Source organism: Melospiza melodia, chromosome 1, assembly GCF_035770615.1.
Source record: "Melospiza melodia melodia isolate bMelMel2 chromosome 1, bMelMel2.pri, whole genome shotgun sequence".
NCBI classification, from domain to species: Eukaryota; Metazoa; Chordata; class Aves; order Passeriformes; family Passerellidae; genus Melospiza; species Melospiza melodia.
The window spans coordinates 136004056-136029281 of NC_086194.1; the positions used below are offsets into that span (position 1 = coordinate 136004056).

Consider the following 25226-nt stretch of genomic DNA (forward strand, 5'->3'; position numbering starts at 1 on the left):
CAGCCAAACCCGGCCCCGGCCCCGGCCCCGGCCCCGGCCCCGGCCCCGGCCCCGGCCCCGGCCCCGGCCCCGGCCCCGGCCCCGGCCCCGGCCCCGGCCCCGGCCCCGGCCCCGGCCCCGGCCCCGGCCCCGGCCCCGGCCCCGGCCCCGGCCCCGGCCCCTTCCCCGCCGCCGCCGGAGCATGCGCGGGGCCGGGCCAGTTCCGCCGCCCCCGCCCCCGCTCCGCTCCGTTCCTAGCGGCGCTGCCGGGATCCAGGGGAGCCGCTCCCGCCGCCTCTCTCCGTACTGTGGGCCCCGACGGACGGCAGCCAACAACCCCCGGGGCCGGAGGTAAGCGAGGGGCCGGCGGGCGGGCCCCCTCCCCGTGGCCCTTTGTGCTTCTCGGGGCGAGCGGACGGACGGACGGACGGACGGACGGACGGGGGGCTGCGGGCCGGGCATGGCGGAGCGGGGAGGGGGCGGCCGGCGCCGGGGCGGCCCCGCTGTGCCGCTTGCGAGGGCGGTGTGGGTGCCCGCTCCAGCCGCGGAGCCGTGTCGTGCTCCTGCGGGGCCGCCGCTCCCCGCAGCCGGCCGGGGGAAGGCTTCAGCCGGGCTCGGGGCGCTGCCGGCCCGGGGGGTTCCTCCGCCCGCGGACAGGGAAAGCAGCGCCTGGATAAGGCCCTGCGTGACTGCCTGTGCCCGGCCCTGGGGTTTGGGAGCGCCTTCTGGCCCCTCCTTGGGGCTCCGCGGCCACTGCACGGCGGAGGCTGGGGCATTTCTATTGAGTTCTCTTGTGACGGGCTGAAGGGTGCTGCCGCAATGGACTGATGCATCGGGCCTTTTCAGGAGTGATATACGACGAGCCTTTTCAGGCAGACGAGCCCTGCTTCAGGTCTGAAATGGAGGCAGCAGGTTTCGGAGCTGAGCGCATAATGAGGGCAATTGCTCCCAGGCTAATTAGATGTGTATCAGAAGGGAAATACTGAGTTATTAGTAGAGAACGCGTCTTACGAAACCGTTCCTCGGTTCGTGATGTCTCAGCCTGACCTTCGGGAAGTGTTGTCCTCGGTCTGCTCTAAAGATGAATTTCGGGGCTCATAAGCTTCTAGTTTCTGGAAGTGGGAACCAGTGTTCCACTGTAGGTGCCGACATTGTGGCCTGCTGTACTTTTTCCACGGGCTACAGGAGGAAGACATATGGGTGGGGGGGCGGTTTTTGTTTTGTTTTTTTTTCCCCCCTCCCACAGTTTTGGCTACTGGTGCTTTCAAAGACAGCAGCCACTACAGACTGGCCAGGTTGGGGTTTCGCAGGACCGTCCTGCTGTGCTTTGTTCGTGCTTTCCGACCTGAACAATGCGTCGAGAAGGCCGTCTCCTCCCAGCCAGGCCGCCGAAAGCAGCTCGGGATCACTCCCACCTTGGAGACTTCCTGCTGGCAGGCTCGGGGTGTCACGAGTGACGCCTTTCATGCCTCTCCCGTCGGTGGCCCGGTACTTCCCTTTTGCAAACAGGATCTCCTTAGTTAAGGGACGTGCTGGCAGGGGCAGTCAGACTTTCCAGCCAAGTGTACTGAAGAGGGGGGCGAGGTCTTTACTGCCAGGTTTTGCGGGTCGCCAGCTGAGTTACAGCTCCTGCCCCATACATTTCCTTTTGTTTTCATTTCTACGTCCCTAAACACTTGGTCTCCTCACAGTATGGAAATGATTCTGATGTTGGTATAGATTTTTAAGAGAGGAGAGGAGGTTGTAGTGACTCACATTTTGTGGTATCCACTCCCTAGTGCCTAAACCCGTTACAGCACCAGCTGAAATTCATGTTTATACTGTGAATAACACTGTACAGAAGTCGTGGACAAGTTCTTCCTGCAATTACTGGTGGTCACTGACGGTGGCAATTATTACTTAACAATCCTTTTTAAAACTAAATGCAATAATGCAATATTTTTGTGGCTCTCACATTATCTAACATGGGGTATTTGTGTTACCATATGCAAAGTTATGAGCTCACTCAATGCAGTTACAGTGGTGACTGTTCCTCTGGCTATTTAGTTGGAAAACCAAAACCAGGAACCGTTGAGTTTATGGCGAGGGAGCCAGCCTAGCCAGCCAGCCTTTGTGGCAAACACTTGGGTTTGTTAACCCTTGGCTGGGGAGGGAAGGATGAGGGGGTTGTCAAGGGGCAGGATAAACTTCTGGAATGTTGTCTTATGTAATCTGAGCACTAGTATTTGTTTAGCTTTGCTAATGCTTTTCTGCAGAAAGCACTGGGCTCCTCTTTCTAACTAGCAGAAGATTGGGGTTTTCTGGTAATCGAGTAACTGTGTGCAGAGACTGGTCTGTGGAGGAGAAATAAAGCTGGCCAGGGTGTTCCATGGAAGTTGGTCACTGGGGCAGGGGACCTGGCACTGCCTGTGCTGTGCTCTGCAGCCCTGTGGATGCCAAGATCACCACCTGCAAAGTGCTGCTGTTGCGCCTCTCCTCACCCTGCCATGGGGCGACTCCTTTGGGAACACACTGTCCTTGGCCTGCCCTCTCCTGCTGCCGGGTGTGCTGGCTCTGAACATGTGCCTCTGCTGGGACCAGCACCCGAACCTACCGGGGCTGCTGTGGCACATAAGGACATGCTGACTCTGATGCTGTGTGTGCCTTGGCTGGTGTGAGCAGCAGAGTGCAGCATCCAGGAACCACTTTCCTGATCAAGGGCTTTGGCTAATGTTTGCTATTACCCATTTTGGATGAGCAAAAGCGTTTCATTGTTTCAGGTTGATACTGGATTAAAACAGAACTTCAAACTGACCTTAAATGCATGTGTTATAGCTTCCAGGCTTTGACTATGTTTGGTAGAGTTGCAACAATTAATAAAAAAAGTCAGTGGCAATTAATTATTGTAATACAACAGACCACGTGTTTACAGTTTAGGTCTCTGTCACATTGAGAGCATGCTTTTTTTAAGTTTTAATTGCAGTTTGACATGATACTGGAGCTATTGGGCACTGCTGAGCAAACATAAAAGCTGTTGATGAATTTAGTGTAATATGAAGAGATGTCTATTGTGTTACTGCAGTATCACATTAGGCATCTGTGTGTGTGGTGTTCATTTAGAAATAGACTGTGTCTGCACTTAAGGAAGCAATCGCTCAAGGATTTATGCAATGGTCACTTTTAGTCTGAAATTTTTGCTAAATTGCTACTTTAATAAGAACCTTTTTACTTTGAATGAGAAAATGAATCCCCAAACCAAAAACCTTTAGTAAAACTTCTGTATTAGCTATGTTTTCAGTACCTTCTGTGACTTGCAAAACTGTATCACATTTTGTTGTCTTCTGGTTATGTCCCTCCCCATCCCTCTCACTAAAATGTTCCCATGTACTGATGTGGAATGTTTTATTGTGGGTTTCAAAAGTTCAGCTGATCTCAGTGAGAGTGTGAGTTAAGAAGCTCTGGAAAAATGGGATTTCCTGAAGCCTCAGGTGACTGGTTCTAGGAGAGCTGGATGTCAGCATGGTGCCTTAGAGTACCATGTGAAGTGGTTTAGTTTTTTGGGGGGTTTTGCTTTAGGTTTGGGGTTTTTTTCCCTTTTTTTTTTTTTTTTTTTTTTTTTTTTTTTGTTTTGTTTTTTTTTTAATTTTTTTTTTTATTACTTCCTGGTAAGTTGTCACAGGGGCTCTCTGAACATCACATGACAGCCAGCCTGGAATTTCTGTGTTTTGAAACTCACCACTGACTGAATCTTCCTAGTTTTTACAGATCTCTTGCTGCAATTGATGTGTTGCAAATTGAAGCCAAGGTCTGTCTAGAGGCCTCTTGCTGGATCTCATGATTTAGCTCCAGCCTAAAACTGAGCACCACAAAATTACTTGCTGATTCCCCCTGCCCCAGCAGGATGGGAGGAGGGAATCAGGAGAGTCAAGTGAGAAGTCATGGGTTGATGTAATTAGATAGTTTATTGTGACAGAAAAAGAAGAAAAAAAATTAAATAGTTGGAATATATAAAATGAGTGATGCACATTGCCACTGCTCACCACTTGCTGACCAATGCCTGTGCCTTTGGCCAGGTTTTCCCCCAGTTTATATACTGAGCATGATGCCACATGGTGTCCCTTTGGCCAGTTTGGGTCAGCTGTCCTGGCTGTGTCCCCTCCCAGCTCTTTGTGCCTCTGCAGCCTTCTCACTGGCAGGGCATGGGAAACTGAAAAGCCCTTGACTTAGTACAAACACTTTTTAGCAACAACTGAAACAACTAGTGTGTTATTAATATTCTCATCCTAAATCCAAAACACAGCACTAGGAGGACCATTAGCTCTATCCCAGCCAAAAGCAGGTCAGTGGAATATTAGAAGTGTTGAAAGTGTTTAAATATTTTAGACAGCAGAGCGGAAGCTTCCACAGTTGAATGTAAAATGCTGTCCCTGTTGGGACAGGAGTGGTTAGGTTTTTCCTCCTAAACCTCATTGTAATTGCTTCTTGGCCTCCTAAAGTCTTTCTTTGCTTCCTGCAAAATGTTTTGCTCTGTGTAGGTTTTCTCTTCATTGAGACCTAAACTTTGACAGTGCTAAGTATATTAAATAAAGCCTATTAGCCAAAGGCTGCTGTTGATAACAGATTAAATGGGTAGTCTTAATGGAATTCATCTGTAGTACCAGATAGCTTTACTGCTGACTGGCAGGTCACAGAACACTTGTTTAGCACTTAGTCTGGTTAATTTATTTAAAAGAAAAAAAATTAAGGAGTTAAACTCTGTAAATATCTGAAAGCTAATCCTCTTGTTTGTTTGCTTTCCCATTTGATTTTTTTTCTAGTCTGCCTTTGCCCGGAAGGACTTCATCAAAATGTCTCTCTATCCTTCCCTAGAAGATCTGAAGGTGGACAAAGTTATTCAGGTATGGTGGACTTTAAAAAAGATGAGTTTTGATGACAATAACTTATCTGATATTTAATCCAGGAAAGGGGAGACTTATTGTAGTTGAGAACTTGTTGGAAAAGACAATGTGTTTACTTTGTAGCTTTATCTAATATGATTAATGCTTATTTTACCACCTGGATATATTTATTTTGCTTTATCTATTCATTTGTGTTCGTTTGTCTTTAATATGTTTGGGGTTTTTTAAGTATAGGTACATGGTCTTATGTAGACAAATATAGTCAGTGTCTTCACATACTTCAGCTCTGACTTGATGACTAAACTAATAAATCTGCTGCATCTCATTCCCAGTGTCCAAATCTGTGGCAGAAAGTTTTTGTGGTCATTGGAGTAAAAAAAAACCAACAAAAAAAGTAGCACTGGCTGTCTTAATGCCATCTGGAATCAGACTTGTCCTCTGGCTATTTCATGGTAGTCACCAGTTCTTACAGTACATCCAAGATTATCACCTTTGTGCAAAACCCTTTATTTGTAAGAATATTGGTAGTTTTATTATTAGACATGATGAGGACTAAAACATATCTGTGAAACAAAATAATGAAAAACACTTGAATGAATTAACAAGTCTATGAGAAGTTTGATGTGGATGTATTTCACAAGGAATTTCCTTACTTTCTTCAACATTTTACCTCTTCCTGAACTTAACCTGCGTTTCTTCCTGGTTTAATAAACAGCAAGAAGTTATAGTGTGTTTTAAGGTGGCTGATACTTCTGTCCTTGCTGCTTTCATTGGGAAGCCATCAAGCAAACTACTAGAACAGCTTCTTAACTCTCCTGTGCTATCCCAAAATGCAGTGCCCTGTCTCATCTGTGTTTGTATGTGTGGGGTGGGGCTTTTGCAGTTGTGGGCGCTATGTTGGGATTGCTCCTGGTTGTGTCCGCCCACTCCATTCTTCTTATGTAACCACAGTCCTTTATCTACAGTCTGGTAAAGCTGAACCAAAAATTGAGTAGCCTGGAGCCAAGAACAGGCTCCTTTGGCTTTTTATTGACCAACTGCTAGAGCTTATGTATTGCAGTTGAAAATTTTCATAAATGTAATCAGTAAGCCATTCCATTTTCACAGATACTTTTCATAGAATCATTGAATAGTTTGGGTAAAAGTCCTCTGCAACAAGCAGGGACATATTCAATTCCATCACTTTTTTGAGAGCCTTAGATGTCCCAACCTGACCTTAAATGTCTTCAAGGATGGGGGATCTAGCACCACTCTGGACAGCCTATTCCAGTGCTTCATCACCCTCATTTTGAAAAACTTGTTTCTCATATCTGGTCTAAATCTAAATCTAACCCTCTGTTAGTTTAAAACCTGTATCCCTTGTCCTCTTGCAACAGGCCCTGCTAAAGGGTTTTGTCAGCATCTTTCTTATGAGCCCCCTTTAGGTTCATAAGAAGGCTGACAAAGGCTGCTGTAGGCTTCTCTTCTCCAGGCTCAACAACCCAGCTCTGGCAGCCTTTTCTCCTAGGAGAGGTGTTCCATCTTCTGATTTGATTACTTCTGTGATAATTTCTTTGGGGCCTGCTCCAGAAGGTTCATGTCTTTCCTGTGCTGGGGGTCCCAGAGCTGGACGCAGCACTCCAGGTGGGGCCTCACAAGGGCCGAGCAGAGAGGCAGAATCACCTCCCTTGACCTGCTGGTATCAAAGGCTAAATTATTTGCTTCTCCCAAAGAATGCATTATAAAAATGCTGTCTCTTTAAATAAGTCTGAGGGCATTTTTAGGAGAAGAGGGGGCAGAGTGCTGAAAGATGTCTGTATCTGCAGCGAGTGACTAAGATTCAAATGACTGCTGGCTAAAACAAACAGACTTGTTACATTAAATATTATTCTAACCTGCTCTTTTTGTCCCTCATTTGAGTTGGAGCCTGTGCTTCTAAATACACGTGATATTGCTAAATAATGACTCATTCTTGCTGTGAAACCTTTTTTTAAAGACAACTTCCTGGAGTGAACAGGACTGAGAAGTTTTCTATTTTCAAGCGTTTCCTGAACATCATGAAGTAATTTGACTGTCATGTTGCGTTAGAAAATTTATGTGTCCCGTTCAGCATAACATTTCAGTATGCATTGAGTACTTCCTCCCCCTGCCCCCCCACCTCTGACATTCAACCTCAGGAAAGTTACTGGAATAGCAATTTCCATCATGCTTAAGAGGCCTCTCTAAGGCTGTATTTTTCACTGGTCATGAACACACAAGGCTAAAAAACAGAGCTGAGGTATTGAGAAGGAAGGAAACTGACTCACAAATATAAGAGAAGTTAATAAAGCAAGCCAGTCAGCAATACAGAAATAAAGCTTAATGTGTTCACTGTAGTAGCTGTAGAAAAATCATCTTGGAAGGTCTGATTCTTTCAGAAGACATACTAGTAGCACTGGATTGTGTGTAACTTGACACCTGAAAAGACCTATGGATCTCACTTAACAGAGTCTATAAATGGTGTGAAGAAGTAAACCTGCTGCTCTCTAGCTGAAAAAAGTAATTGCAAAACACTCTGCTAAAGGTCACACCTTAAAACTTATTTGTTAAGCTTTTTTGGACAAAGGTAATGTTTCCTTTAAGGCTTTTTAACTTGCTTAATGATGTAAATAGACCAGGTTGACAGGAAACCCTTTTTGCATTATCATTGTAGCTCTTTCTCTCAGGAAGATATGAGTTGATCTGCCAAAGTAGCTCTGATACTATTACAGCATGTTGTGTTGAAGCTATTTATTTCACATAAAAAGTTTGACGTCATTACTTCAAGATGAATAGTAATTAGCATGTACAAGAAAAAAAGAAAATACAGGGGTCTCCTGCCTGCATAATTAAGATTTATTTTTTCTTCTGCAAGATAACATATGTGAGTTTCTTTGCTTTTAGGCTCAGACTGCCTTTTCTTCAAATCCAGCTAATCCAGCAATCTTGTCTGAAGCTTCTGCTCCAATTCCTTGTGATGGAGGTAAGCTCATGTACTGCATAGTATCCTATGGATACTATGGATGATGTTGTGGAAAGCAGTTATGAAATCCTAAAGTTAACAGTACAGTAAAAAATAGCTATAAATATGTTACCCTATTTACAAAGGGAAATAAATGTTACCCTGTTTACATTTCCATTTTGGAAATGCTAACACCCACCTTGGTAAGGTGCTATGGGAGTCAAAAACCAGTGTTTGCTTATAAAAGGAAGTTGTGGCAAGCAGTCACCCTTCTCTTTTTGCAACCTTTTCCAAGTGAGCCTACCATAACAAGATTTGATGTTGGTGCCTTTGGGCTCTGTTAGCTCTTACCTCAGACACTTAGTTGTCCTTATTTATCACATATGTATTTGTAAGCTTTAGAGGACAGTGTGAGTCAGTCTTTGCTCTACACTGAGTTTGCTTTGGGACAAAGACAAATCTCTGTCAACAATTGCCCAGGAAGCTGGCGCTTAATCCTGTTGTGCAACCAACATAAAGCTTGCAGCAGATTTTGGAATCAGATTTGTGGTGGGAAATCCATCAGATCTAAAGTTGAATGATTTGTACTTGTACTTTCTCCTTCTTTTCTTCCATGCATGTGTACATCCACAAAGGTGCACAGGTATGTTTGAGGTTAGAGCTCTGCTTTGGTAAATTTAAGTCTAAAAGGCCTAAAGCCTTGTGACCAGCAAGACCAGCAGCAGTGCTGGAATGGTGGTCAGGAATTGCTCAGATATTAAAGGCTGGTGGATAGAACTTTGCCTCCAGTTCTCCTCTGGGTGCTTCTGTGTCTAAGATGACTTCAAGGCAGATGTTTGCATAGCTCACCAGAGTTGCCTCTGGTGGATCCTATCTGGATTAGGTACTTCCCTGGCCTAACCTCACCAGACCAGATTTGAGATTGCATCAGCAGTCTTGGCAGCTCTACTGTCCATAGTTTGAATTCTCCTGCATGTGTTCAGCAAGCAGGAACCAAAACATAATTTTGACATCAGTTTGTGTGAGAATTGCTCTGGAATTCTGTGACTGAAGAATGATCAATCATTCAATATATCCCAAATGAAAGAAGGCCTTATATCACCTATAGGATGTGCCAGACCCACTGGAATTGCTTCTGTTCTGACAGAAACAGGAGACTATACAACATCAAGAGTTTTGTGTTCTGCTATGAGTTCCATTATTTGGAGCACTCTCTGTTTTAAATGAGAATTTGATTCAGCCAGCAAAGAATGCGTCTGGTGTAGTAAAGAACAAAACAGAGGAATTGTGTAGCTGCAGAAATCTTGTGCTGTGTTGTGTGTAATCCTAGGGGCTTGCTTGAAGAAGCAAGCAAAACTAGAAAAATTATTCATCAAAAGCTTTTTAATCAATAGTGGTGAATTATAAGCTTCTGGGTTAGTCCAGAAATATGATCAGACTGCTCTCATGCAAAGCAGCATATTAAAGAGCAAAAAAATCTCTTGTTTATATTGGCATTCACCTGGCATTGACCTTTGCTCCTTCCCAGAAAAGTTACTTTCTGTTGCTGGTCAGACATGGATTCTTAAAATAGATGGTTTGATACATTTTTGCCCATAAATGAACCCTAGAAACCTAAGCCTTGTGTACTGGGCTGCTTCTGAAGCCTTTCTTTACTCTGCCTCTCTCTCCAAGCAGCTTTTTCTGTCCCCACTCATTTAGTGAGAATATCAAGGGGACTCTTAAGAGTTCTCATAACTGGCACTTGTTAGATGGCACCAGTTAATGATCTGTGGAATGTCAAGAGCAATATCAAGGTTATTTCCAGAGTTGTTCAGCTCAAGGTCTGTCAAGTCTGTCAGTTCAACTTCCTTTCCTCCCACTCCTTGTGCCTCCCTCTGCTTGGGTATAGAGCATTGTTTTAAAGGCTGTGTGTGTTTTGTCTTGTTGAGAGGCATGTGCAAAGCCCCTCCAGTTTGAAGCTGTGACAAACTGACAGCTGCTTTCTCATGAAGACTCACAGCAGACTGTAGTGTGAACCTTAGAACCAAGAGGTTTCTGCAGAAACCGTCCCGTGCCTCAGATCTGGAATATCCTTGGTGTGAATGCCTCTTGCTGTTTTTGAACTCAGTGGAAGGTCTCTGTGTGTGTTCTTCAGCACACCTGGTTTGGGGATGGGGAGGGGAGCAGTTCTCCACTAATTGCCCAGAAGTTCTGGAGTTGAAGGGCGTGTCCTTATGCAATGCAGCGCAGTGTTGGTTTTGGAACGTCACCGTGTGTCTATTGTTCTTAGTGTTGTAAAGGGTGAATAGAGTAAGTGAAACTGAAAGTTCTCCTTTAAGTTCTTTCTCTCAGAAGTGCTGCTTGTCTGGTTACTCTTCTGAACCAGGCCAGAATAACAATTCTGATTCAAGTGAGTCTTCTGCCATAATTTTCCAGTTAAATAATTACAAAAGCACAAGATTTGTTGAAATAATTGTTCCTGTGAAGGCAATTAACTGCTCCTTCTTTTAAACCAACTGTTGTATTGATTTTTGTTTTGTTTTTCTCCTCTAGGCTTATACCCCAGATTGTATCCAGAACTTTCTCAGTATATGGGCCTGAGCCTCAATGAGGAGGAGGTGCAGAGAAACTTAGCAGTGGCAGCAGCTGCTCAGCCACAGGGTGTAGGTACCAGTCATGCATATTCTAGAAAACAAAAGTGTAAAGACTAAATGTGTATCTAGCATTCTAGAGAGCAGATTATTATTTGCCTTAAGTACTATACTTGACTGAGAGTTGAATTATTTATGTTGCAGTGTCTATTTTAGTCTGTTCTGAAACTGAGCAGTCCATTTCCAATGTTGGGAGGTGATGGGGGAAACTTGGTGTTGTGGCTTATTTCGTGTGTTGTTTTTTTAAAATACCACTTCATACAAACTGACATATAGCTGTTCTTAAAAGTTGAAACTAAGTTGTCTGGCTGTTTTGTTTTAATCAGCAACTGGTAACACGACCTTCTACTAATTACATGGTAGCTCCAGTGACTGGAAATGATATTGGAATTCGCAGAGCGGAAATTAAGCAAGGCATCCGTGAAGCAATTCTGTGTAAAGATCAGGATGGCAGAATTGGACTTCGCCTTAAGTCTGTTGATAATGTAAGTGTAGAAGTTGCTTTTGCCTCCAGAGATTTTATTGCTGGACTATATTAGCAGTGAAGTTAGGATGCAGTCTGGTCACAAAATAGTCTTCTGTATAACGGTTTCTTATCTGTTACTGGAATTTTAAAGTCCTTCATTAGACTGGTAATTAGATTTCCAGCTTTCTGGACTAGAAACTGAATTTACAGCTGCAGTTTAATGCCTTGTGCTTTATAAGATCTGAAAAATACATAAAATATTTTTTGTTTCACTTTAGAGTGTGAACTTGTCCTTGCATAGTTGCTGTGATACTTTTTATCAGTTCAGGACTGCTTGTCTTTACCTTTGTGCAAATACTGGGCAGTACTTAATGTTCAGTAGTATGTAATAACTGCCCACTGTTTACAAGTATCTCCTTTTTTGTAAAAGGTGTTTAAACAATTTAAGTCATTTAATCTGAATGTTTTAAAAAATTTGTACTGCAGGTAGCATATAGGGTTAAAATACTTTTCTGTAGTTCTTCCAATGCAGAAAATGGGGTTTTCGTAGAGTAGCATGGGGTGATGTTTTTTTTAACACCCCTCTCTCCCAAGGTATTATTTATAATTTGCTTTGATATGCTTTACTTTGATTTAGGGGTAGTTTCATTAGAAATAGTTTTGTTACACCTATTAAAACAGAGAAGTATTTACCCCTTTGCTTAAGACTTTAATGTTATGCTAATGGTTTTTTTTAAATTTTTAATATTTAGAGATCTAGATAGATTTGCTTGGTTTTGAACTTTGTTCTTGCATTAAGTATCTGTCAGACTTTTAAATACATCAAATACATCTAGAAAGAGACTGAAATTTCAAAATTGCCCTTTATGAAGAGATAATTAGCAGGTCCTTTTGTCTTGTCTGTTTGGCTGATATTGTGTAGAATGGGAAACTTCAGGGGCTGTGTGTTCTGTGACTGGTCTTCATCTTTAACCAAGAACTTCCCTTTCTCCTCCCCTCTCCTTTTTTCTCCTCTTTTGTAGGGTATATTTGTCCAGTTAGTTCAGGCAAACTCACCAGCATCCCTTGCTGGTCTGCGGTTTGGGGACCAAGTTCTGCAGATCAATGGTGAAAACTGTGCAGGATGGAGTTCTGATAAAGCACACAAAGTTCTGAAACAGGCTTCTGCAGAAAGGATTTCAATGATCATTCGGGACAGGTAATGCCAGCTGCAGATATGGATTTGCCATAATCCATCACTTAGTAATTCTGAGGGGTTTGGGTCTCCCCTTGCTTGTGCAGGTTTAACAAAATCTCATTGTGCATGTGCTTTAGTAGTAAAGATCTTCAGAAATGGTCCCTTTTGTGGGGAGCAATCAAAATGGTTCCTAAATTGTAAACTTCCTGGGCATGATGAGGCGTAACATTTTTCCAAGATAAACTAGTGAGTGAGAGATGCCACAAGTTTAAATTTAACTCTGAAGAGTTCTGTGCTTTTTTTCAGACAGAATTTTTTAATTTAGTTAAGTCAAAGTCAACAGTGATAATGCAAAAAGGGTTTCCTGTCAACCTGTTCTATGTGAACTCTGTTGCTTACATAGAAATGAATGCGAATTTTACTAAAAGCATGCTTGATGACCCAGTATGTTTTTTAAATAATGATCTCGTAGCTAGCTGTATGTAGTAACCACAGGTCAGATTCAACATAAGGCTTGTAGGCTGCAAGAAGACAGATGATACTTCATGTGACTAAGTGTATGCCTCAAAGCTTTTTCCATGCTCTTTCCTGCTTAAGAACCAAGCCTGACTCAGTGGAGGGCAGCTGCTTTGATTGGGGGCAGTTACTTCAAACACTGAATTAAAATATTGTGCCAGTAGATTCCCTGCTCTGTCTACTACTTCTGTGCCTAACATGGCACCCTCTTCCTATATCTACTGCCTTTTTCAGACACAATTTAAAGGTTTATTATTCCCAAAGCAGTTGAAGTGTTGTTGGGAAGCCTTGAGCTTTCAGAATCCTGTAGTCTACCTACAGTTGTTAAAACTCCCTGCACTGTTTTATCGACCTTGTAATGTTTGTAGAAAACTTTATCTTTAGTGGATGTTTGTTTGGTTGGGGTGGTAGGTAGGTGGATGTTGTTTGGGATTTTTGTATTATTATTAATCCAGATGGTGAAATATCTGTAAAACAGGGACAACATGTAAGGTTTTTAAACAAGTATATTTTAATACAACAATATTAACAAAATTAAGTTAAACCAAACAACTTTTCATTATAGAAAATATGAGTCCCTTAGAGTACAATTACTTTTTGTAAGCTAAAGATGCTAAAATAGGATGTGGTTTTTTCTGTGGTTTAGTAGACTGAAGATTTTAATTTTAAATGTCTTTTTAGACCTTTTGAACGGATTATTACCATGCATAAGGACAGCACAGGACATGTTGGTTTCATATTCAAGAATGGAAAAATAACCTCAATAGTGAAAGACAGTTCTGCTGCAAGAAATGGACTTCTGACAGAGCACAACATCTGTGAAATTAATGGCCAGAATGTAATTGGGTTGAAGGTAAAATAACCACTATGTGCAGGGTGTGGAATGCTGTGAGCTTTTTATGTTTCTGTAGTGTGTTTTGGAGAGACAGAAAAGGTTGTAATATATTGTTCAGTGTTCATAAAATATAAACTTCAGTCATGATGTAACTTGACTGGAGAGACAGATGTTTTAGGCCTCTGTGCAGTTTTGTATTGGTTGTCAGGGCAGCTCATTCTCATCCTCTCTGCCTCTACCTGGCAAGGCTGGCCCTCTGTTTTTATTTGTAGTCCAACCTTGCTGGCAAAACAAAGGGTCAGCTTCCTCCTTCCAACCTGCATCAAATTTTAGCAGGAATTGTCTATGACATCTGTGTCCCTTCTCTAGTCAGTTCATGCAAGATACTTTTAACCAAACATCTGTGAAGTGGCATTGCAGTTTCAGTGATTTGTCCTGAAGGTTGAATGCTCCAAACAAGGAGTTGGGAGGGGTCTCAAAGCCACATGAAATATGTCTAGAAGAAGCTCTTGAACCGCTGCTTTCACAGTCAGCTTGAGTTGTGTTGCTCATGTGACTTCTTGTTTCTGCCAGGACTCGCAGGTTGCAGACATCTTGGCAACAGCTGGAAATGTAGTGACCATCACTGTCATGCCTTCCAGTATTTATGACTATATAATAAAGAGGTAGGTAGTACAGAGCAGCTGTGGTGTTATTTATAATCCAGTGGACAGTGACTAGAAAGTGTACTCGTGATAAGATGTCACTACAAACTTGAAGACTGTAAAGGGTGGGTGGAGATGTCTGAAAATTTGTTTAATCTGATGTTTTGGTTAAATTGGTGTGTGTTGGTACTGTTTTTAACCTATTCTGTGTTTGTGATGATCCTTTGCCTTTTCCTCTCTGGAAAAAGCCTTTTCTAAACTTCTTTTGACTATGCCTGAATTTCTGAGAAGTGAATACTAAGGTATTTGTTACCTTTTAACTAAAATGTTGTTTGTACTGCAAGTAATTCCTGTGGCTTAAAAGTGATTCTGGGCAGGATGGTTCTGGGTTTCTTCCTAATCCTTTGGAAACAATGGCTTTCTACAAGTAAATCTGTCCTGCATAAATACTTTTTGAAGTTAGTAGACATTAATAATGCTTCAGGTGTAATTGAGTCTTTTTTTCAGGTAAAGGAAAAGGATATGCCCTTGGCTTGGTATCCTCTTTCTACAGAGCAGTTTTCAGTCTAACAGTCACCTTTTCCCTCTGCTCTCCTTCCCTTGTGCTTGTACTCTGCTTGCCATATGTCCATACCCTAAAAGATACCAACAACACAGCTCAGGTGCTAGAAGAAGTGTTGAGCACTGGGGGCTTCTATTCAATCTCAGGGTGCAGTTTCATGAGCTGTCTGTAGCAACTTGTCAAAAATAGTGGAGTGAAAGTCCAGCTTCTGGTTTGTATTGAAGGACTGGCCATGACAAAGCTATTGTGAGCAGAGGCTTGAGTGGTCTTCTATCGTTATCTTACAAACCTGAATGCCTTTTCCTTTTCCTTAGGATGGCAACTAGCATCATGAAGAGCCTGATGGATCACTCTGTTCCTGAAGTCTAAACTTGCACCATGGATGTGTGTGTATATAAATAATGATGATTCCACTAAACTTGGGCTATTATACTCAGTGATCTCTTTCTTCTGCACATGAGCCTTTCTGGAGGCTGAGAGAAGATATGCTGCATCAAGCATTTGCATCTATAATGGCTGGGAATGTCACCGTTCAACATATCTCGTGTATTCACACACTGTAAAACTTGCAGCCTTACATGCTTGACAATGTGAAATTCCAATTGTGTTATGACTTCTTTTTGTAGGTCTTTTATTTAGCTTACTACTACTATAAGCCATTGCAACTAAAGGAACCAGGTATCACTTGCAAAGCTACATGTTGTTACCCAGGACAATGCTGTGCTTTGTATGTCTAAAAAGAATGAGTATTTTTACTGCTTTTTGTCTGCAAGAGTAGATTTGAAATAGCATATTAGAAGTAAGGCTAGTACTAGTTAATTTTTTGTTCTAGTAAATACTGTTTACACAAAAATGCCACTTAGCTGAATATAGCTCAAGGCATCAGTAAGCATTAATTAAAGTAGTGTACAGATACTCAAATCTTTTTATTACTTGTTATATGAATTGTAACAAATATGCTTCTCTCTCGCCTTAACCATGTTATTTTAAGGATTTAGACATAACCAAATAAATGACCAAAACTTTACATCCTGTGTGTGTACCTACTTCAGGTAAAACAGGCTTATTTTATTGAGGTCAGTTTCAGCCAACAACTAAGATAGGAAATTCAGTGTAAAATACTTTAAAAATCTTACTCGTTTTAACATTGAAATGTTTCAGAAGGGGTAGCTCTGGACTACTTTAAGTAAGATGTGTTGAATGGAAAAAAATTTTCACTGTGAGGGTGGTGAGGCACTCGAACAGGTTACCCAGAGAAGCTGTGGATGCCCCATCCCTCAAAGTGTTTAAGGCCAGGCTGGATGTGACCCCACCAGCTTGGTCAAGTGGAAGGTGTCCCTGCCCATGGCTGGGAGCTGGGAACTAGGTGATCTTTAAATCCCTTCCAACCCAAGCCCTTTTATGATTCTAACTCTCTTTCTACCTTAAGCTTAACATATGGAATAGCAGCCAGCTGTTGTACTAATTGTAGAGTTGCAATTTCAGTGTAAAATGGCCTACAGCTTGCTGGGTGTGCTAGGTCTGGCTGGGTTAATGAAGGTAATGAAGTAGGAGTTGAATTTAATTTTCTTGTAGGAGCAGGTGTGGGGCTGTGTTAGAGGCCTGTGACCAAAGCAGGGCTGATAACACAGCAGGGTGTTTCCTGAGTTGAATGTGCACAGTGTCAAGGCTCCTGCTCCTCAGTCTGTCCCCTGTTCCCAGAGGGAGAGAGGGAGCACAGCTGAGGCCACTGATCCAAACTGACCAAAGGAAAATTCAACACCACTTGACATTATGCTCAGCAATAATTAGGGGAGAATTTTCCAAGGCAGTTGTTGGTCTGGTCATCAGTCTGCTCTGGGAATAGGGGTATGATTACCTTTGCATCACTTCTTTTTTCTTCCCCACTTTCTATTTTCCCTTTGCTTAGTTCTCCTGTCCATTGCAATCCATAAATTCTTGTAGCTTTTGCACTTTTGAGTCTCTTTTCCCTCTTGCTATGGGGTAGGGTGAGTGAAGAGCTGATCACTGGGATCAGCCCACCACAACAGTTCATGTTCAACATGGGGCATGTTCAACTGAGACTTGAAGTTTAGTGATTGCCTTTTTACTATTTTTCCCCCTCTGCTCTGTTCCAGGTTACAGCTATGAAATCTAGGATTACTGAACTTCAGTTTCCCTCATATTTGGCAGCAGCATGAAGTCAAAGCAAAGAACTTGAATTCAGTAGAGGTATTATTTTGTAAAGATGTATTTGGGGAATCACTTTAGCTATTCCTTCAGAATTTACTTGGATCAAGAATTGGTCTGGGGGTGGTGGTGGCATCTCAATTATTTCTTTGTTTGTCCATTTAAGGGACATATGCAAAAGATTCTAAGAGACCACACTAAAAAAAAAAGCAAACACTTCAGAGCTTGGCAGTCTGCAATAAACAAAGTCTCATCTACCACTTCCTCATTAGCATGTGTAGCTAATTGTAGCTTTTCCTGGGTTGGGAGACCTGCTCTTCCAGGAAGGACTGAAGTTCAGCAGTGAAGAAGTGTCTTGATATGTAGCTTGCTGTTTCTCAAATGAATTTCTTTGTTATGGTAACCCAGAGAAAACCATTACAGCACTTCAGGCTGGAGAGGTGACCAAATTCATCCTGCAAGCCAATTTAATGGGACTCTTTGGTTACTAAATGATGGTCTCTGGAACCACTGTGGCAAGCCTACACTGGCAGTAATTGGTGGCTTCATGTAGCATTGGTATAATTCAGCCTCATGGGCCTAGCCCTGTGCCTGCAGTTATCTCTGAGGGCTTTGCCAAGCTCCTTTGCTTAGCTGTGAAATCCCTGGAGCCCAGACACTGATCTCTGCTTCTAACCAGTTTTAACTTAAGAGCAGATGAGTCAGCAAGGGCTGATTATAGATGTAATTGGGCTTTAAAACTCTGTTTACAGCTTAACAAGTGGCATTTGGTTACTTAAATCTTGTGACTCCATAATAAACAAATCACACTAAAACTAAAACTGAAAAAAAAGAGTAAACCAAGAAAACAATATGTTAAGGGAATGTAAGATGACAATACTTATATTTTTTGTTATCAGCCAGATTGCTGGAACTACTGGGGCAATCCACTGGAAAAAACAGTGGTAGACTCAGTACAAGAACTTCCAGCTATAGCAGATAGCAACCAGAAGTAAAAGGATAATCAAAAAGCTCCTGTTTTAAGGCAGAAATTAGCTAGCACTGGAGAGTAACTTATGATTAAATATACATATGCATATACATAAATTCAGAGAAACTGGAAGGAAGTATCCAGTCAACAGGGTTAACTTGATTTTTCCCCTTTAAAAAGCTATGGTTGCTTTAGGCAATGGAGCAGGGTGAGGGCTCTGTTTTGTGAGCATGCTTTACAGCACAAGGTAACCTCAGCTGCACTCAAGAGCTATGCATACCATGCATCCATATTTAATCAAAAGAATATGATCTCTTGGTGAGTTTGACCCTGAAGCTTCTGCTTCTTCCTCAGGTTTGAGTTATTTTCATCTGGTTTAGCTCAGCAGGAGGCCCCCTAGTGACAAAGGACAATCCTGAATTCACCCAAGCCATTTCCAGGCAAGTGTACAAGAATCACATGTTTGCCTACACACAGATCTGTTTGGGAAATAAATTTAAAGGTGAAGAAACAGGGCAGACACCAAACATTCTCCTGCAAGATTAAGACTGGTACAGCAGGCATGCATGGTATGGCTTAGCCTTTCACCATGTGTAGCTTCACCTCACACACTCATTGATGACATAAAAATAGTTATCTGCTAAGCCAAGAGAGTAGTGCAGCTGAAATAAATACCACTTTGGTTTAATAGCCTTACCTTACTGAAGAATAAGCTCACACTCTGGCATAATAGAATAGAAGACTGGGGGAATGACAGAACAGCACCTAACCACAAGCTGATTGTTTCACAATACCAAGAAACAGCTGTGTCTTGGATAGGCATTGGGTGTCAAACCCAAGGCAGGGTATCTGACTGAACACAGTTCAGTAGGACACAGTGCCAGGACACCTCAACACCAGCAGTAGGGAAGACCAGCAGAGAAATAAATAGATCCTCAGTCATACTCAGGCAGCATTACAAATGCAAATGCTTATTGCTATAAATAAACCATTAAATACTTCACTTAAACAATCTAAATATTTCAAGTCTTTCACTTCAGAACAGCTCCTCCCAGGAAAAGATACCCTGAAGTCCTACAGAGAAAGTAATCCTTGTGCAACACTGCTTTGTTCCTGGTTCAAGACAGCTGGGGGCTTGGATAAACCCAGGAACTGGAGCTCTGTTTAAATGCCATACTGAAATTCCATCTCAAAGGAGATTTGAGTTAAAGAAGGTTGGGAACACTAAACAAAACATGAAAATACTGAAGATTACTAAGAGAAAAGGTTAGTAATAAAAATGAGGAAAAGAAGGAGTGATAGTTTTTTATGCTCCAACTTCAGTCACAGGATTAGGGGAATATTTATCCCAACACATATATGTGTATCTGGTCTGTTAGAAGATCAAATTTATGCTTGTTTTCTTTTCAGACCAATACATTAGTGCTGGTTTTAAGTTAGAAAAAGCCAGAGAGAATGTGTTCTTACTGTGCTGTATGCCTTTGCAAATAGCCACAGCTAAGGACTGTCAGGAGCCCAGACTGGGGACAGCTGCTGCAGTGTTCAAAGCAGGATTTACAATCACATGCATCTCCACTAAGAAGAAATGTTGACTGCACATGACAGAGAGCATTAAGCTCCACACACCCTAAAAGGCTTAAATTAAGAATGCAAATGCTGCTTCTTCTTTCAAAGCAGTTCAAACAGCAAGCTATGATACATTCCATGTAAATCCAACAATGACTGCAAAATACGAGCTCTTTAATTACAGAAAAATAAGTCTTTTATTTCATATCATTTTACACAAGCAATTTCAATATGATAGTCCATGAAAAACAAATGCATACTCTATGGAAGTTAAGAGCTCTCAGTGAAGTCAACATAACATAGAAAGTTGTGGCTGAACAAAGCTTCCTATCTGGTTGAACTTCAGCAGCCATCATTGCACAGAGTTAAGTTCCTTTAAAAGGTTTGGTTTAAAATTAGAGTTCATTTAAATGACTGGAGGGAAAGGCACTTAATATTGCAGTTTCCAGAACATGATTTGTTTGTCTTCCCCTCCTGTAATAACACTGTTGCACTGTTCATTCATCCACATGGACATTACAGCACCTGGGAAACAAAATCACAAACAAGTAAATAAATCCAAATGCAAGTAAGTGTGGTACTCGAGATGACAGAACAGATCTTTCTTTGAGAGAGTTTAGCATAGTCTGAGCATTGGATTACTCTGACACCATATTTGCTAAGAGGAATTTTGGTAGGGTCCTAGGTAGCTGCTCTTATTCATAGTAAGGATCTCATGCTCCATTGCCTCAGCTGACTTTTGGTACTAGAGGGACATCATTGCTACGTAGAATGCAGATGGCAACTATGGAAAGCATTCATGGAGAATGAGCTTTTTCACTGACATTTGGAATTTTCATGGTAAAACTGTATTCACATCTTGTAGCATATGCCTCAGAAGGCCACTTCTGAAAAATCCCCAACTACAGAATGATCTCTCCACAGGTCAAGTTCCAGTGTAAAACTTACAGCAGGGAAGTTTGAAACAACTGTTCTTAGTTAAATAGCCTTTAAAACTTGACTTAGTAAAACTTAGGTAGTTTTCCGCACACATCCTGGTTGCTGATATACTGAGACTATATAGATACATTTAATCTGCCTATAAATCCCCATCCAAAACGAATTTACTAGAGAACTTTACCTAACGTTGTTAGACTCAGCCTGGACAGACTGTGGCAAAGAATACAGTACAGTCTACACTATATTTGAGGGCCAACAGGTAGAAAAATGTTGACTTTTGCAATGTTGTGGTAATTAGAAAAATTGAAAGTCATTTCCCTTTGGCCAGTCTTCTACAAAGCAATATTCCTCCATTCTTACTTGATTTCCTAGGAGGCTTACATGGACCTACTTCTAATTCTGGTGTTTCAGGTAAAGCTGATATCAGGAACAGCAAGCTGGCTGAGCAGATAACTCTTAAACTTTTCAGTACTAAAAGAGCTGGAAAATAGGAATCTCACATTCAGTTTGAGAATGGGAATAGTTCAGGCATACCTGTATGTCCTTTGATTCTTTCAGTAACTTTTCCTCCAAGAAGGTCCCAAACCAGTAATTCACCAGATTGAGATCCTGATAAGATGGTATTTCCATCCCATTTGAAGCACCTGCAAGTAAATCTGAGATTAGTTCACGCCAAGTTTTGCATGATGACAGCCAGACATTTCCAAACTAGCTCAAAAAAGAACTGGAAATAGAGATATGAAACCAAAGGAAACTACCTTTTAACACAGTCTTTCTGGAAAGATTATTCCCAAATTATTTTAAAGATCCATGACCCAGTCTTGGTTCTGTGACTGCCCTAGACCCAAGCCAGGCCTTCCCCTGGCAGAGTTTGAAACAATTCCATAACAGAAGAGGGCCCAGTCAGCTATGCACATGTGTGATATCCCAGTGCTCTCATGAACCACCACTTTCACTTCTGACACTTCATATTCCTGAAACCATCACTTAAAAAAAAAGCAAAGATGACTTTCAGGTAAATAACTAGTCACAATATATGTGAACAAGCATATATAATTATGTATACCCACAAAAAAAAAAAAAAAAAATGAAGTGTATTCCATGTATAGCTGCTATATTTTTACTCCAGTAACTGAGTAAGCATTCCATCTGTTTATCTGATAAACCATAAATAACTGTATACTTTTCAATTGGTGGAAAAAGGTGATTGGTCTTTGATTTTAAAAGCCAATCTTTTTTAAGACTATCAAAAAAAGAAAACATTAAAATATTTAAATAAGAAAACTCAACTTGTTAGACATTTCAGTAGCTCAGCTGCTGGAAGAGCTGGTTAGCTACAGCTGTCATCATCTTTAAGGACATGACAGTTGTTGAAAAGTTGTTTACTTAGAGAGCTGTTTGATTTTGCCCCAGTTTGGAAAGCTTGATCATAATGCTCGAATGCTAGAATGTCAGTCCTTTCACTCTAAAAAGTGATTCAATAAAACACAGTTCCCAGTATTACGGCCCTTCCCACTCTGCTGTCACCAGCCATCTCCAGCCAGCTCCATAACCTGCATGTTCTCAGCATTACCTCTGTGGCTCTTCAGTGCTCACAGAAGATACAAGCATTCCAGTTTGTACATCTATTACTTTAAAACAACAGTCCTCCCCTGTGCTCAGTAGATGTCTGCTGTCTGTACAAAAGAAGGAAGCAAATAAAAGAAACAACAAGAAAAATCATGTTCAGACATTCCGTTCCAGTTGTCAAAGCACTCTGTGATCAGCATGTTGGATGTGACATTACCTCACCTACGTATCTATAAATAATTTACTGGAAATTAAGTCTCTAAGCAAGTAAAGATAAAAAAGATTGGTTTAGAGTCTAGATGGCTGGTCTGCAGCCTAGCATGGCCTTGTGTACAATTAAATTCTTTACAGAGGAGATGTGTGACAATCCAAAACATCTCACCATCCCCCTTAAAGCAGTAATTCCAATAAGAAAGATACATTATATGGTATTAATAATAAGATTCCCTCTGAAACTCCCAAGAGTGCACATTAAAAACTGAAATCCAACGTACCAGGACTAAAAGCAGCATGAAATACAGTCCCAGAATGATGTGGCAACTGGTGCAACACTGTTGCTGTAGTAACATCCCAAACACTAATGGTACCCTCTTTGGTTCCAGATGCCAGGATGGTATTTGCAGCATTAAGGTCCATTGTATTTACCTAGGAAGTTAAACATCCCATGACTCCTCCTCTTCTTTCATGTGAGCCATCTTGAGACAGGTTTTAAACATACACAAAACAAGCCCATTATCCCTAAGAGGACATTTTATTTATGAAAAGCCTTGAATGTAATTCTCAACACCCTTAATTAGGTACAAGTATGAAAAATCCAAACTATAAGAGGAAAAAATAGGTCACTTTAAAGACCTTTTAAAAAGCTTTTGCTTTGCAGAATCAGAAATGCTAAGTGACATTTCAGATTGCTTTTAGTACCAATACTCTCCATCTAACTGCTAGACTCTACCCTTAAGGGTAAAATTTTTAACTTTTAAAAAACTTCCTACCCATCAGCTGTTTCCAGTTCTCTTGGGTACAGTTCTTAAATGCTATCAGAACCATTTCAGTACTCGCCAATGTTGTGATCTATTAAAAAACTAACTCTTAGGAAGGTTTAGAACATATTCATTTTAAATATCTTCACAGACTGATGTTAGAGGCCATAAACAAAAGTATGCAGTTACACATTTCTGATGCAAATTCAGGATTTCTTTTTCATTTGCTTTCCTTACATTAAGAGGAAACTAACAATCAAAACACTTGAAAAAAGAATAATCTGTTTTCAAAAGCCACGAGGCAAACAAAACCCCATAGGAATTCTGTGCATTCAAGCTGAGCAAGACAAATGAAGAAACCTCTGTTTATACTGGTGCTTCAGTCCCAAGAAATGGACCTTTCAACCCAGGAAGCCTGGAACACTGGTGCAGAACCATCAGACAGTGAAAATCCCAGAACAAAACAAAAATCCCCTACACACATTTCCCAAAATACACCCCTCAGCCCCTAACCCAATCTTTGTGCTTTACCACTAGATCATGATTTAAATCATCAATTAATTTTCTTCAGACACTGCATCAACATACTTACACTGACATCATGTTCTAAGTGTGCAAGCAGTTCAAAGTGGTGTTTTTTATTGCTCAAGGTCTCTCCAGGAACACAGTGCCACACCTACAACACAGATAGTTGTGTTTGTTCAAGGAAGCAGTAATATAACCCCAGATGGGTTCCTTCAGTGCTGAACTCTCACATTACAAGGCGGGGCTGCTTGTGTTCACTGTGGGCCTTGCCTGCGTGGCAGAGTACAGCAACAGCACCTGAACTCCTCTACCCTAAGCACAGCCACATGGTGAACACAACTCTGCTCACTCCAGATCCCCTACAGAGCCTACCTAAGCATGGGTATATCACTGCACTAAATGTGTACTTACCAAAAAAATCATACACAGCAGGCTTCGGGAAAGTTTTTCCCGTCTCTAGCTTCCAAATTATCTTTCCACCTAACTGTAGGCATGCTCTTTAGATTAGCAAGTTTCTGCTTCTCTTAGCTGAAGAATGTAAACTAAAAAATTATTAAACATTTTAGAAATCTATTCCACCCAAGAAACAGAATCGCCAAAGTCACAAAACATTCCAGTTTCTTGAGTCCTCATTTTTTACAGTAAGTTATAATGAATGAAATTTCCTGAAAAAAAACACTTTAGCTTTGAAACAGTTGAGCTGAAGCTAAATGAAGAATAAGCTCTGGAAATAAACTTACTGTGATACTAGCCAGGTTATTACTCTAGTACAAAGGTACAAACACCTCAAAGCATTTGGCAGGCTGAATATTACAAAGTGCTGGCTATAAATAGTCATGTAACTGTAACAGTCACATCTACAAACCTTCACAGTGGAATCCCAAGATGCAGAAAATAAGCGCCCATCTCGCCAAAAGATCTTGCTGACTGCATCATCATGGCCCAACAGGACATCTTGCTGTCTTCCAAATGCAATTGAATAAAAATATCTAACAGAGAAAGGTTATAAAAGCATTACATTTTGTAAAACTTAAAGGTTTTTCTTTTAAATAAAGTAACTTTGTTTCTGTGGTTTCTAACAGAAATCTAGTGGGAAAAACAGAAATACAGACACTGTGTTTTAAAAATGTGATGGTTTTCTGTATCATTATCTAAAACCATAAACATAGCAGCCAAGGCACTCCATGAAATTAAATAAAGTCAACAGAAAGTAAATACACACATATGATTGTCCCATGAAGAACTTATGACAGTGGTATCTCCTGGTAAGATTAGACAAGATGATAAAGCCTGCAAGAAAGAAAAAAAAATACTCAATTTCTTACCCCAAATCCAGTTCAAGTACATTAACATGCTTTTGGAGAACAAGAAGCATTTTAATCTTCTATAAAAATAACATGCAGATGTTATATGAACACTGATCAAGAAAAACCTTAGAGGCTAGACACTGAACATCAAGAATACTTAATCTCTATTAAATAAAGGTAGCAGAAACATTCAGAAATACATGCAGAACTGATAAATCTTTCTAAAGAATGTCGTATTTCAAGCACATGGTATGTAATTCCTCACTCAGAAGTAAGTGGGTCAGCTCTTCATCTTGTAAGCTGCTCTAAATTCTAGACACAAATAGCTAACAGAAACTAAAAATGCAGATTCTTTTGATGTTTGTTCTCCATCACAGGTACTTATCTCAGTACCTAAAGCTCAGGTCTTTCAAAGAAGAAATACAACAGTCTGATTCCTACTACTTTGAACAAGAAACATTATTTATAGGTACCTGGTCAGTTACATTACTGTCACTACGAATGGCAAGGAAAAAACCAACAATCAGCCCAGTGCTTCTACCTGCTGTCATTACTG

At 41.1% G+C, this 25226-nt stretch overlaps 2 protein-coding genes across 4 annotated transcripts in view; one reads left to right on the forward strand and one right to left on the reverse strand.

Annotated features, from left to right (window-relative positions):
• The first annotated feature begins 208 nt into the window (after positions 1–208).
• On the forward strand, positions 209–15675 carry SDCBP (syndecan binding protein). Its single transcript, XM_063169162.1, has 9 exons — positions 209–330; positions 4776–4856; positions 7758–7836; positions 10351–10460; positions 10775–10933; positions 11937–12112; positions 13289–13460; positions 14016–14107; positions 14963–15675. Exons 2-9 carry the CDS (start codon positions 4806–4808, stop codon positions 15015–15017), a joined length of 894 nt encoding a protein of 297 aa, XP_063025232.1. The 5' UTR covers positions 209–330; positions 4776–4805; the 3' UTR covers positions 15018–15675.
• Positions 15676–19506: 3831 nt separating this feature from the next.
• NSMAF (neutral sphingomyelinase activation associated factor) overlaps positions 19507–25226 on the reverse strand; it is a 38599-nt gene continuing 32879 nt past the window's right edge. For all 3 annotated transcript variants that reach the window (XM_063169139.1, XM_063169149.1, XM_063169155.1), the window contains 7 exons: positions 24586–24653; positions 24229–24352; positions 23431–23514; positions 22356–22506; positions 21866–21968; positions 20827–20936; positions 19507–19878 (listed from right to left, as the gene is read on the reverse strand). In XM_063169139.1, the coding sequence (XP_063025209.1) occupies positions 19784–19878; positions 20827–20936; positions 21866–21968; positions 22356–22506; positions 23431–23514; positions 24229–24352; positions 24586–24653 (735 nt within the window). In that variant the 3' untranslated portion in view covers positions 19507–19783. The remainder of the gene's footprint in view (positions 19879–20826; positions 20937–21865; positions 21969–22355; positions 22507–23430; positions 23515–24228; positions 24353–24585; positions 24654–25226) is intronic.